Here is a 12,630-nt window from a genome sequence, read left to right as displayed (position 1 = left end):
ATCTATCCATCCATCCATCCATCCATCATCCATCTATCCATCCATCCATCCATCCATCCATCCATCCATCATCCATCTATCCATCCATCCATCCATCCATCCATCCATCATCCATCTATCCATCCATCCATCTATCCATCCATCCATCCATCCATCCATCCATCCATCCATCATCCATCTATCCATCCATCCATCCATCCATCCATCCATCCATCCATCATCCATCTATCCATCCATCATCCATCCATCCATCCAACATCCATCCATCCATCCATCCAACATCCATCTATCCATCCATCCATCCATCCATCCATCCATCTACCATCCATCCATCCATCTATCATCCATCCATCTATCATCCATCCATCCATCCATCCATCCATCATCCATCCATCCATCTATCATCCATCCATCCATCATCCATCCACCCATCATCCATCCATCCATCCATCCAACATCCATCCATCCATCCATCCATCCATCCATCATCCATCCATCCATCTATCATCCATCCATCCATCATCCATCCACCCATCATCCATCCATCCATCCATCCAACATCCATCCATCCATCATCCATCCATCCATCCATCCATCCATCCAACATCCGTCCATCCATCCATCCATCCATCCATCTACCATCCATCCATCCATCCATCATCCATCTATCCATCCATCCATCCATCCATCCATCCATCATCCATCTATCCATCCATCCATCCATCCATCCATCCATCATCCATCTATCCATCCATCCATCCATCCATCCATCCATCCATCCATCATCCATCTATCCATCCATCCATCTATCCATCCATCCATCCATCCATCCATCCATCATCCATCTATCCATCCATCCATCCATCCATCCATCCATCATCCATCCATCCATCATCCATCTATCCATCCATCCATCATCCATCCATCCATCCATCCATCCATCCATCCATCATCCATCTATCCATCCATCCATCCATCCATCATCCATCTATCCATCCATCCATCTATCCATCCATCCATCCATCCATCCATCCATCATCCATCTATCCATCCATCCATCCATCCATCCATCCATCATCCATCTATCCATCCATCATCCATCCATCCATCCAACATCCATCCATCCATCCATCCAACATCCATCTATCCATCCATCCATCCATCCATCCATCCATCTACCATCCATCCATCCATCTATCATCCATCCATCCATCCATCCATCCATCCATCATCCATCCATCCATCTATCATCCATCCATCCATCATCCATCCACCCATCATCCATCCATCCATCCATCCAACATCCATCCATCCATCATCCATCCATCCATCCATCCATCCATCCAACATCCGTCCATCCATCCATCCATCCATCCATCTACCATCCATCCATCCATCATCCATCTACCATCCATCCATCCATCTACCATCCATCCATCCATCCATCCATCCAACATCCATCCATCCGTCCATCCATCCATCCATCCGTCCATCCATCCATCCATCCATCCATCCATCCATCCATCCATCCATCCATCCGTCCATCCATCCATCCATCCATCCATCATGTCAATTAGCAGAATAAAATGGAAAATGTTCTGTTCAGCTAGAACTAAAAGCCAAAGTGTGGAAATGGGTTTTTAAAAGAACCATAAAATGTTCTGTAAAGCTTGGATGGTTAAAGACAGGTTGTTCCTTCTGAGACAGCTCGGTCAGCTCCACTTCTGAGCCCGGATCTGGGACTCTCTACCAGCAGTTCATTATTGGACCCTAAACCTATGTGCAACGGTTGAATTGGACCCTGGTCGTGAAGAGGAAGCTTGTGCAGAGACAGCATTACTGGTGTCATCATAGGGTTTAGTCCTTCTGCAGCTGTTAGCAGTTTTTACCTCCAGGGCCGTCACACCAGTCACTGCTCCAGGTCCACTCGCCTTTTCACCCATGAACAACCCATTTTAGACCATTTCATGAAGTCCCGTAACCACAAGTTCTCACAGCAGACTGCGTTCAGACTATAGGCTGATTCTAAAACATTACTTTAACTCATCAAACGTCCTCCTGGGGGGTCTAAACCGATGCATGACTGTGAACCACAGCACGCCGTAAGGTTGGGTAGAAAAATGACCAAAACTGCCACGGTTCTGAACGTCGAAGGGGCGATTGTCCCACAGTCTGCGGTATTTACCATACGTTTGCATTGATGTGTCTGAGGTCTGAAGTAAAAGTTATTTATTAAAACAAAATTACATCTTAGGACCTGAATCTTTATCTTCAGCTTAACACTGAGAATAAATGGGTTTTTGATGAATTATGGATTTTTTACTGTAACAAATAACTGAGGTAATAATCTGTTATTACTGATCAATGAACATATTTTTAATTTATACTTTTGTGCCAGCATAACAATATGCCAATAAGATTTGTTTCAGTATTCCCCAGATGTATAAGGCTCATTAAAACATTAAAAACCGTTTTTATTAACGTTTGGTAGATCACATATTCACTGGGACACATTGTACTAAGAGAAGATAAACTGGACAATAAACAGAAGACATGTCCTGGTTCTGTACCACAGCTCCTCTAATCACTGCAGTGTCCTGTTGGATATGTGCAGCCGTGCGTCATTGTATGTTTGAACCTGGAGCAGATTGAAACCTGACGTCTTGCTGTGAGTTCGGTTCTTTTCTGGACGGTTTATCTTTAAAACCAGCCTTCAATCCTTCTGGGTTTCTCTCTTTTTCCTGACATGATGATGCAGTCTGAGGGCCCATCTGGGACCTAAAACGCTGAAAAAGCAAAGGTGCGATTTCAACACTGATCGATGGGATTTGCTGCGTTTCAGTGGCTTTCCGCCAATGATCAATGCTTTCATTATTTTTCTACATACAAAACTTACGAGGACAAACAAACTGTTTACACAGAAAAAAACGAGAGGCGAAGGAATCGATGTCCTTCTGACCTTTGCAAAGCTGACAGTTTTCACTCGGATGTTTGAAACATGTTAAATAAAGTCAACTCAGGCTGGAACAATCAGGACCTCATGCATGCAGAGGCCTTAAAATACCATCTCGTTTCAGCCTACACACAGTAAACTGCCCACGTTGTTGTTGCAGAAACCTTTACCTCCATCTCTGACCATCAGAGTAAAACGCACTTCCAATCAGCTGCAGAAATGTATCATAACTGCTGCTTTTTTCTTAGCAGGCCTGCTTTCATGAAGGCTGCTGCAGGGAGGTTAGAGTCTAGAATACATCTAAGCATTCCTACCCTTAACTTTAAATGATAGACAACTGCTGCTGGGCTTTATTGGTATTCTGCCCGGAGCCTGTGTTAAGACTCTGTAATTACTGAAGCACCATGTATTTAGCTGGCAAGAGATGCTCAGAAACGCTTCCTGTGTCCAAACAGGCTGAAAGTACAGAGAAATGTAAAGAACTTAGACAACATTTTCTCTAGATAGACAGAAAAAGAAAGTGTTGTATTATAACAGCAACCAAGCATGGAAGGGAGCTTCATGAACAGCTAATCCTGCTCCTAGATAAGCATTTAATCTCCACTTTAGGCTAGTTACATTGTTGTCATTGGCAGATAAACCTGGAATCAGAAATACATATTTTTACAGATGGGCGACCTTGAGTCGACAAGCACTCTAGGAATGCTCGAGTCAAACACAGCCGAACAGAGAAGACACAAAAAGGTGCTCCAGCGTGCATGGATTATCACCTCAGCCTGAAACCTGCTTGCATTCTCAGCAGGAGGAGGTCTTTAATGATCTCTACAGAAACAGCACACGGTGCTTGTGGGATTTGCATGGAGATCCAGGCGTTCCTCTCTGGCTCTTTGTGTGAAATCGTGAAGGAGGACTGTGCCGAGCCTTGTAGGGCAGGAGTGTGCAGGCAGAGGAGATTGAGGTGTGTGATAGCCCGCAGCTTCCTTTCTTTCATTTTGCATACTTGTGTGTTTGTGCATGCTGGTGCGTTCAATCGTAAGCATGTGGGGCAGTGAGGAGATAAGCTGTTAGTTTTGGACAACATTACTGAGTGTTTTTGAAAAATGTGATTGTTTGAGATACGTTTTTTAACATTTGATCAGAATCATGCAAAAAATGTACCATAATTTCACATTTATTTCATATTGAAAACTAAAATGTCTTTCGAACAACTGCCTTTATTTCTTGTAAGCAAGTGCATATGTCCAGCAACAGGTGGGGGAGGGGAATGCAGAGCTACTACATTGGCGTAAATGGTTTTATAATCTGAATTAGACCTAACGTGTATGGTCAGACTGGATGTTTAGGTGAACCTTTACCTCCATCTGTGCACTGCAGTACCCCGTTCCTTGCTATCGTTGCCCCTTCATGTGTCTGACTCACCGACGCTGGTGATCCTCTGCGTCACCAGGTCTTCAAGGAGAGCATCGACGACCGGGTTGTGTCTGGAGTACAGCTCATAGCGGTTAATCCCAAGGTGAAAGCGGAGCCAGTTGGGGTAGGACTCTGCCGTCATCTCCCCAGTCGGGCTGAACTCATCATCGGTGCCCTCCCCGGTCCTAGACAGTGTCAGGAGGAAGAGGAGGTTTAAATAAACTGGAAAGCAGAGAGGATTTACAGGTTTGGGTGATCCAACAGGTGATGAACATGGATGAGGATGAGATCACTGTCACTATACAAAAATAATAATTAGTGAAAAAATTTTAAACTGAAGACTTCTGAGATTTACAACAACAACTCAACGACTCCGTGGGGACAGAGACAATCCCCTTAGGCTCCCCACTGCACCACAGAAACAGCCTAGACGCCCCCTTAGAAACCGATGGGTTGAGGGGATCATGGCTGAAGGGAAATATCTGTGTCAAAACCTGGAATATAGATGTAACATCATGATTGGCCAAAGGATGGTAATGAATGTATGCTATGTAAATTAAGCTGCTTTGCCTAAATTTATGAAGTGGTGGTAACTTTAATCAACCCATTGGGACTGTAATGAACAAGAGGACAGAGGTGAATTTCTACAACTGACCTGTTGGGGGCAGCATCCTGCTTTCTGTCTATGTGATGAAGCCCCTCAGCTGAAACCTTCCCAACGTTAGGAACCACCACAGTGAAAGCAGGGCGCTTAGTTTATCAAGCAGGAGAACAACTGTTTCTACAGGTTCTGACTGCACAGGAAGAACTAGAGTAGGTGAAGTGCTGTTAGAACCTTATAGCGGGTTTCTAAAACCCAGTTAGCAACATCAGAGTTCAAAACCTCTGGAGGCTTAAAACGTCCTAAACATTATTATTACATTTGAAAAGTGGGAATTTTAAGTTTATATCATATCATCATAAGCATGGGTGCAACTTTTTAAATAACAACTAAACTTAAAGATAACAGGGAGAATTTTTAGAGCTTTACAAAAATATTGAATGATTCATTTATTTCCCATATTTGCCTTATTCTCTATTCTTCTAAGTTAATTATTAGCCACATAAATATGAAGAAAATTTTAGGTGAAAGAATGTTTTCCCTTTTAAAATGAGGAGTTCAGAAACATAAACGTGGAAAAACAGAATTTTGAGCAAGAATAAAATAAAGTAAACCAGCTTTTATTTGGCCCTAATGTGCAAATCTACAGTCTTTTGTTGGATTTATACTGCAGATTTATGAACAAAGATTGCTTTATAAACCGTTTTTTTTTTTTTTTTTTTTTTTTGTGAAACACACGTTACATAAAAGTATTTTGATTAATAATAATGAAGGTTTGCAGTGGCGGGTAAAAACTTTGACTTCTGTCTGCATCCCTGCAGCTTAAACAATGAAATCAGGTCTACTGCTCTTCATCACAGCCAACCTAATAAACTCCTCTAATGCTGCTGCTTTTATCTGAGCCGTCCCCCCCCTCTAGGACCCTCTAGATGCGCCCCTGCTTACCATGCCGGGTCCTCCGCTGCTTTGGGGTCAAATCTGAGGTCCGTGTTCACGTTGAACAGCGTGTCCTCCTCCGTCAGACCCGGCAGAGACCTTCTATATAAGGAATGCTCAAACAGAGCCGACAGCCTCGAACCTTTGGCCGGCGTGTGCTTGGCCACCCACGCCTCCTGGGTGAAGGGTCTCTTCCTGTCGGCGCGCTGGCCCAGGAGCTCCGGACCCGGGGCTCGGTCCGCTGGGAGCCGGTCCACGGAGCGGGATGACGCGTTGGAGCTGGGCTCGCTGCTGAAGTCCTGGAGGATCCGCAGGGTGTGCTTGTTGGGCCAGCCCTGCTTCGCCCAGCTGCGGTCGGGCTCCTCGCTCGGCGTGTGTGAGCAGGAGCAGCCGCCGCTGCCCTGACGCTCCAGCTTGGGTAGCAGGTCGATCATGATGTGCATGGAGCAGGCCACCAGGAACACCATGAGGATCAGGACCCGGAATTTGCGCAGGAGGATCATCTTCACGGTCTCCTTCTTTAACAGATGCGAGAACTTGCTGCAGATGATGAGGACGCAGATGAACAGACTGACTACATCGCTGATGATGTTGATCAGACTGGACGCCAGTTTAATGAAATACACATTGAGCAGGTAGGACCCATCTTCACCAGCCGTCTTGAGTAAAGGAGTCAGCGTTCAGCCGGAGTCCAGAGCTTCTTCTCTAATTACTCAGAGGCGTCCGGGTCAAGAAGATTCGGGTGGGTTCAGACCAGCGGGAGATTTGGGCCAGCCTCATCCTCCTCTTCCCGGTGCTCTTCCCTTCCCTTCCCTTCCCTTCCCGGTGTGAAACAGGAAACACGGAAGCTGGACCCACGATCCTGGACCCACGATCCTGGACGCACGATCCCAAGAGACCTGACAGCGCGCACGACTCGAGTCTCCCCGTCCAGTTCGGATCCAGAACAAGGGGACGGAAAAGGAAACGGAGAAGTCCAGTTCGGCTGGGACAGTTGTTCCAAAGAAGGACGACAAACGTCACATTTCAGCGTTGTTCACGGAAAGTCCCCGGAAATCGGTGCTCTCACCCACGTCCCGTAGAAAACTAGCGGCCCTACGGAGCGGTTGAGGTATTCAGCGGAAGGAACCGCTGGGCTTCCTGCAGCTGGAGAAGAGAACGAGCCCCTTGTAAGCATGTGGGAATCTGGGTGGGTGTGTTAAATATGATGATGAAGCCAAGACTAGATCCAACCTTTAGCGCAGCGTCACCGGGCGCAGATTGGCCAAGAAGAGCCGGAGAGAGAGAGAGAGAGAGAGAGAGAGAGAGAGAGAGAGAGAGAGAGAGAGAGAGAGAGAGAGAGAGGCAAAGAGGAGGAAGAAGAGGTTCTGTTGCACATCCCTGCTGCTCAAGAAGAGGGCGTGTTTCTACTGCAGCCTGCAAGCTCAAAGTTGTCTTCTTCTTGCACCGAAATCCATCTGCTGGACAAACCCCCCTTTCTGAAATGTCTCCTCTGAGATGATACCTTAGACAGGCCTATTAGAGCCCTCCTCAGTCTGAGGATCACCTTCCATCCTGCATGAGATGTTGCCACTCTGCAGCAATTGCATCTTAAATACCGTTCAATGGTTGCATGAAATGAACACCACAAAGTGCATCTGCTGTTTTTCTTATCGCAGGACAGATTTAAACAGTGCAGAGACACAGCCTTACTATTATAGCTCATTTATTCATAGCTTCATTAGGATTCATGCCTTCCAGAATTATTCCACATTTGATCACATTTCAACCAACAACCAAAGATTATTTCACTGGTTTCAATGTTTTTTTTTTTTGTTTTTTTTTTGAAAGACCAGCACAAAACATCATCATCGAAAAGGAAAGCATACCTGGTTTTACTAAACTGACAGGCTGGGCAAACAGAGCATTAATCAGAGAAGCAGCCGAGAGGCCCTTAGTAACTCTGGAGGAGCTGTAGAGATCCACAGCTCAGAACTTAGTCGTGGAGACTGTTAGAGATTGTTAAAAGAAAGGCCTGTTTGCAGTTTGCCAACCATAAACATACAGCCAGAGATACAATGGACCAAAGAATATTCATGGGTTAGAATGGCCTAGTCAAAGTCCACTTCTAAACCTACATCTATAGCAATCCATCTTTCTCCAATTGATTGAGCTTGAGATATTTTGCAAAAGGACTGGCCAAATCATTCAGTCTGTAGAACTGCAAAGCTGGTAGAGATAAACCCCAAAAGACCTGCAGCTGGAGGCGGTTCTACAAAGTTCTGGCTTAGGGAGGATGAATACATACCGCTCGCATGCTAAACGTTCTATGTTTTTATCTGTAAAAGATGTTCCTTCCACTTGACAATGATGCTGCTTTGTGTTGGTCTGTCATATAAAATGTCTCAAAGTTTGTGGCTTTAATGAGACAGAAGGTGGGAAATATCAGAGGTATCAGCTGGACCAGGGCCTGACTGCTGGTGGTTACCTCCTTAAAGCAGTTATTACGGGGAATGAAGGAGGAGGGAGATGTTATCCTGATGGGAAACCAAACTAAACATGAGCATCAGGGACATTTCATACATCAGACATTTCAGGCACTCTGACTGATTTTGAACAAATCCAAAAGGTCCGACAGACCTCTGCTGTTTGATACCAGCGAGTGTCTGAAGCAGGAAGACAAAGGGATGCCTGCTGCCCGTCCAGATTTCATGCAGCCAGTTGACCATGCTTGCCTGAGGTGAAACCAGTGCAGACGGATGTGTACTGGTGTCAGTCAGACATGGATCACAGCAGTCAATGGGTCACTGGTTCCTTACGAGGCCTGTCTTGTGTAATTGTAGCCAAGCCTTTCAAGATGAATAACCAGCACTGTTTGAGTTTCGGGTTCATATGTCAGCATATCGGTTTATTTATTTTGTTTGCTGTCAAGTGACATCAGTGTATGGGCCACGCTGACAGAACCAGACTGTTCTACAACAACGGTTTCTCAGAACCAAATTAATGACATTGTTTTATTCACAGAGCTGAAATGGAAGCGGTCACTATGAAAAGCTGAAATCCAGACGACAACACGTCCCAGCAGAGACCAAAGAGTCCATCTCTGGGATTTCCAGGGTCTGATTTCAGTCTTTGTCTGACTTTCCCTGCAGCTGAGGTTTTTCTTTTACAACACGGCCACAGACTGATTGAGCAACAGGAATAAAGCAGCTGAACTTTGTTCAGACATCATCATCGGGGACATGCAGGCGGGGCGGGGGGAGGCAGGTCATCCTAACAGGTAACTCATTAAGACCCGGGTCGTGTGTACACAGGATTTATGTCCTCTATGTTTTCAGCAGAGGCTGTCCCTTTGTGCAGAGACAACACATTCTGTGAGAGCGAAGGGTGGAGGTGGTTTGATACAAAGTCTGCCAGAGAGATTCAGGTGAGAGGCTGAAAGTATGACCACCTTTAGTTCATACTGTTACAGCTAAACATGAATTAGTAAAGAGCCTAAAAATAAACTTTATTACAACATCATAATCTAACATTGAAAATGTAGAAAACATACAAGCTTCAGTTTGATCACATTCATTCAGCAGGAAATATGTTAAAAATATCTGTTCTTAAAATTACTAGTGCCACAATTATTGGCACCTCTGAGAGTCCCTTTAACATCTTACTGTTACCATGCCAACAGGTTAGCAACAGTTCATCGCTGATTGGTGGACTGGAAAAGTGGGTGGGTGACTTCTTGTCCTGTTCTAAATTGGTTCAGATCCTACTTGGCATCCACAGCTACTTCATGTGACCAAGCAATGATACATCTGAGCTAACAAAATCACATGTGGGGATCCTCAAGGCTCTTCATATGCACCACTAGCTCAGATCTTGCAACTTCACATTTCTGTCTCCACATGACCACTTTGGAGTGAATGATCCTGTTTTTTATATCAGCCTATCAATCTACTGTTTATAGCTGCTTGCAGAGTCACAGAGGGGCTGGTCTCTATCTCCAGCAGTCATTAGGTGAGGGGTGGGGTACACCCTGGACAGGTTGCACTCTCCATGTAAGAAGAGGCAACAGTGCTACCATCTGCACCAGGGTGGAGCTCTAAATTAGCCTAATACCGTCTTAAAATTTCTGCATCTCAGAACTGGTCTGGTAGGAACCATGTGGACCCGTCAGGTCTTCAGAGACCTGCTCCGTCAGAGTTCTCTGGACCAGAACTAAACCAGGCAAGGCAGCATTTTATTACTTCTGCTACGTATTTCTCATCTCTAATATAGCTTTAGTTGCCTCTGCTCATAAAGAACTTTAAATCACCTCATGTATGAATGTTTCCATAGAAATAATCCTTGGCTTGTTTCTAACACAAGACATCATTTGTACTTTAATCACCAGAGTTTCTATAAACTTTATATTATTAAACTATGACTATATGTTTCCCTGGGGAAGAAATATGATGTGAAACAGATGAAAGCATATGTTCATCTTGGCACCACACACAGCAACATGAACTGAAGCGAACAGATTCATCTCAGGCCCTGCTGCTGACAGTCGTTTCATATTGTAAGGACAGAAAGTAAGAGGAGGTTGGGTTTCACTCTGTATCATCAGCTTTCCAGACATACTGCCTGAATAAATTCATTTGTCTGTGTCTGCCCTCGGTGTGACCACAGCTTAGAGGGGAACAAGACCAACTTCCATCCCTGCACAGCGGCGCACACAATGCATCTGATATGGCACATTTCAATGTATTTTACAGATAACCATGCCCTCTGTTGACCCCAATAAGTCTTCATCTTCTCCAGCATCTTCCTCATTTCCATACACAGCTGCTTGGTTTAGATCCAGATGTTCAAAACTTGAACCACCTGAATAAAGTAAAAACACGTTGAGTCACAAGAGGCCTTCTCAGACATGCTTTAGAACATCTCACCCTGAAGGTGGCTCTTCTTTCAGCTTCAACACGCTGCAGTTATTTGCAGCTCCTTTTCATTCGTTTCCTTCTAATGTTGAAATGAAAGACGCATCTTTTGTTTACATATTTATCAGCTGTGGGTGTCAGCACAAATCAGGCTTGACATTCTGCTTGATTGCATGTTAGGGATGCATGAGAGAGACGCGTGTTCTCCTTGTGATCGTCACTTTGCTCTGCTAACACAGGGATGGAAATAATTGCTGTCTTACTTAGAAGAAATCTGATACTAAGAGCGAGATGATGCCTGAGTATGGAAGAAAGCAGCCATTTAAAAAAGTAATATTCTATGTTTTAACAATGCACATTTCTCCATTAATATTTTATTAAAATTCAAGCTATATTGCTCTCATTTGCACTAATCAGTAATGTGTCCTGTATTTAAATACACCAACCAGTCATGTACTGTTTCTCACTAACAGATGTAACAAACTAGGTAACAAAGTATGGCTCGTAAACTTTTAAAAACGTCCAACTGTATTTTGTGTGTTTCAGGTTGATGACATCACAGGGGGCACGGGAACTAAACTGATCAGTGTTAGTAAACACTATGTAGGATTAATAACCTTTGACACATTTAAACTTTGATTCTGATGCAGAGTTTGAGTCCGATGAACCTCCACATGGATACTGCTATGGGTCCTGAAAATTAACCTAACAGTGATTAGGACAATGATTGTCTACAGAACTTTAACTGGTACAAATTGGTCCGGTTGTCATAATTTGAGGGAGTTTGAGGTTTTGTTTTTGGTATTTCTCTCATTCTGATTATGTTCTCCAAGCTGTGTTTTGGACTTTGTTCATGATTGCTTATGTTTTCCATGTGGTCCTTCAGGTCATTTCTTTAAGTTTAGTTTCTTGTTCTGATTATGGTGCATTCTAGTTCTGTTACTTTAACATTTATGCTTTGGTTTCATTGTCCTTGCCCCTTTGCTTAGACCATTTATGTTTTGTTTTCACTCTGCACCTTGCTAATCAGTCTCCTAGCTTCACCTGTGCCGTGCCTCATATATACTCCTCTGTTCTGGTTCTCCTTGCTGGTTTATTATGTTCTGTTCAGCTGTCCATGCCAGAACTGTTTTTGCCAAGCCAGTTTCATGTCCACCTGCCTGCCTGTAGGTTTTGTTTTGTTATTAAACCTTTTTATTTTTACCGATCTGCTCCTGCCTTTGGATCCGCTCCAAGAACCACCACTCTGACACCAGTATGAGGTTCTGTTGTTCTGAACCTTGAGTGAAAAGGATCCTGAGAAAAAATGACAGTAAAAACACAATCATTTCAAATACAAACTGATCTAATTGATCTAATTCTGCTTTTTACACAACTATAAAAACGTCTATTAGCTGGATGATTAGTCAGGCTATCTGCTCAGGTAGCTAGCCTGCAGCTCACCCATTAACAGATATACCACTCATTGCTTTTCAACTGTAGTTACAAAACAGCTGTACCTTAATAACTGTAAAGAGTGGCACTTCTTTAAATTCCTCATTATAAAAGTGCGCAGCAACAGGTGGGGGAGGGTAGCGCTGGATTACTCTGCCATTTTGTGTTCGATTGGCCTCCATTATGCCAGAAAACTCTGGGATCTCAAAAAAAGGACGTAAACCTGTAGGAACAGAAACTAAACTGAAACAGATTTAAATGGTAAAGAGGTAAAAAATAATCTGGGTTCTTCACTGCGAGGCAGACATCTCAGAACCAGAATTAAAGTAAAACTTTAGCCCTAACAGAGTAAAGATGTAGCATGAAACTTCAGTTAAACATACTAGGAAACATCCCAGTCAAAG

The 12,630-nt window shown here is 44.0% G+C and overlaps 1 protein-coding gene and 1 long non-coding RNA gene across 2 annotated transcripts in view; one reads left to right on the top strand and one right to left on the bottom strand.

Annotated features, from left to right (window-relative positions):
* Positions 1-7,081, bottom strand: part of fam20cb (FAM20C golgi associated secretory pathway kinase b) — a 70,720-nt gene extending 63,639 nt beyond the window's left edge. The window contains exons 1-2 of the mRNA XM_047376605.1: positions 5,910-7,081; positions 4,373-4,548 (exon numbers count right to left, since the gene is read on the bottom strand). Of these exons, the coding sequence (XP_047232561.1) occupies positions 4,373-4,548; positions 5,910-6,403 (670 nt within the window). The 5' untranslated portion in view covers positions 6,404-7,081. The remainder of the gene's footprint in view (positions 1-4,372; positions 4,549-5,909) is intronic.
* A 182-nt stretch (positions 7,082-7,263) lies between these two features.
* Positions 7,264-11,995, top strand: LOC124874929. Its single transcript, XR_007039917.1, has 2 exons — positions 7,264-9,306; positions 11,339-11,995. It is a non-coding gene; the product is annotated as an uncharacterized LOC124874929 (long non-coding RNA).
* Positions 11,996-12,630: the final 635 nt, after the last annotated feature.

The sequence above is a fragment of the Girardinichthys multiradiatus genome, chromosome 10, assembly GCF_021462225.1.
Source record: "Girardinichthys multiradiatus isolate DD_20200921_A chromosome 10, DD_fGirMul_XY1, whole genome shotgun sequence".
Lineage (NCBI taxonomy): Eukaryota > Metazoa > Chordata > Actinopteri > Cyprinodontiformes > Goodeidae > Girardinichthys > Girardinichthys multiradiatus.
Note: the sequence above shows the minus strand (reverse complement) of the source record. Positions and strands in the feature narration are given on the sequence as shown.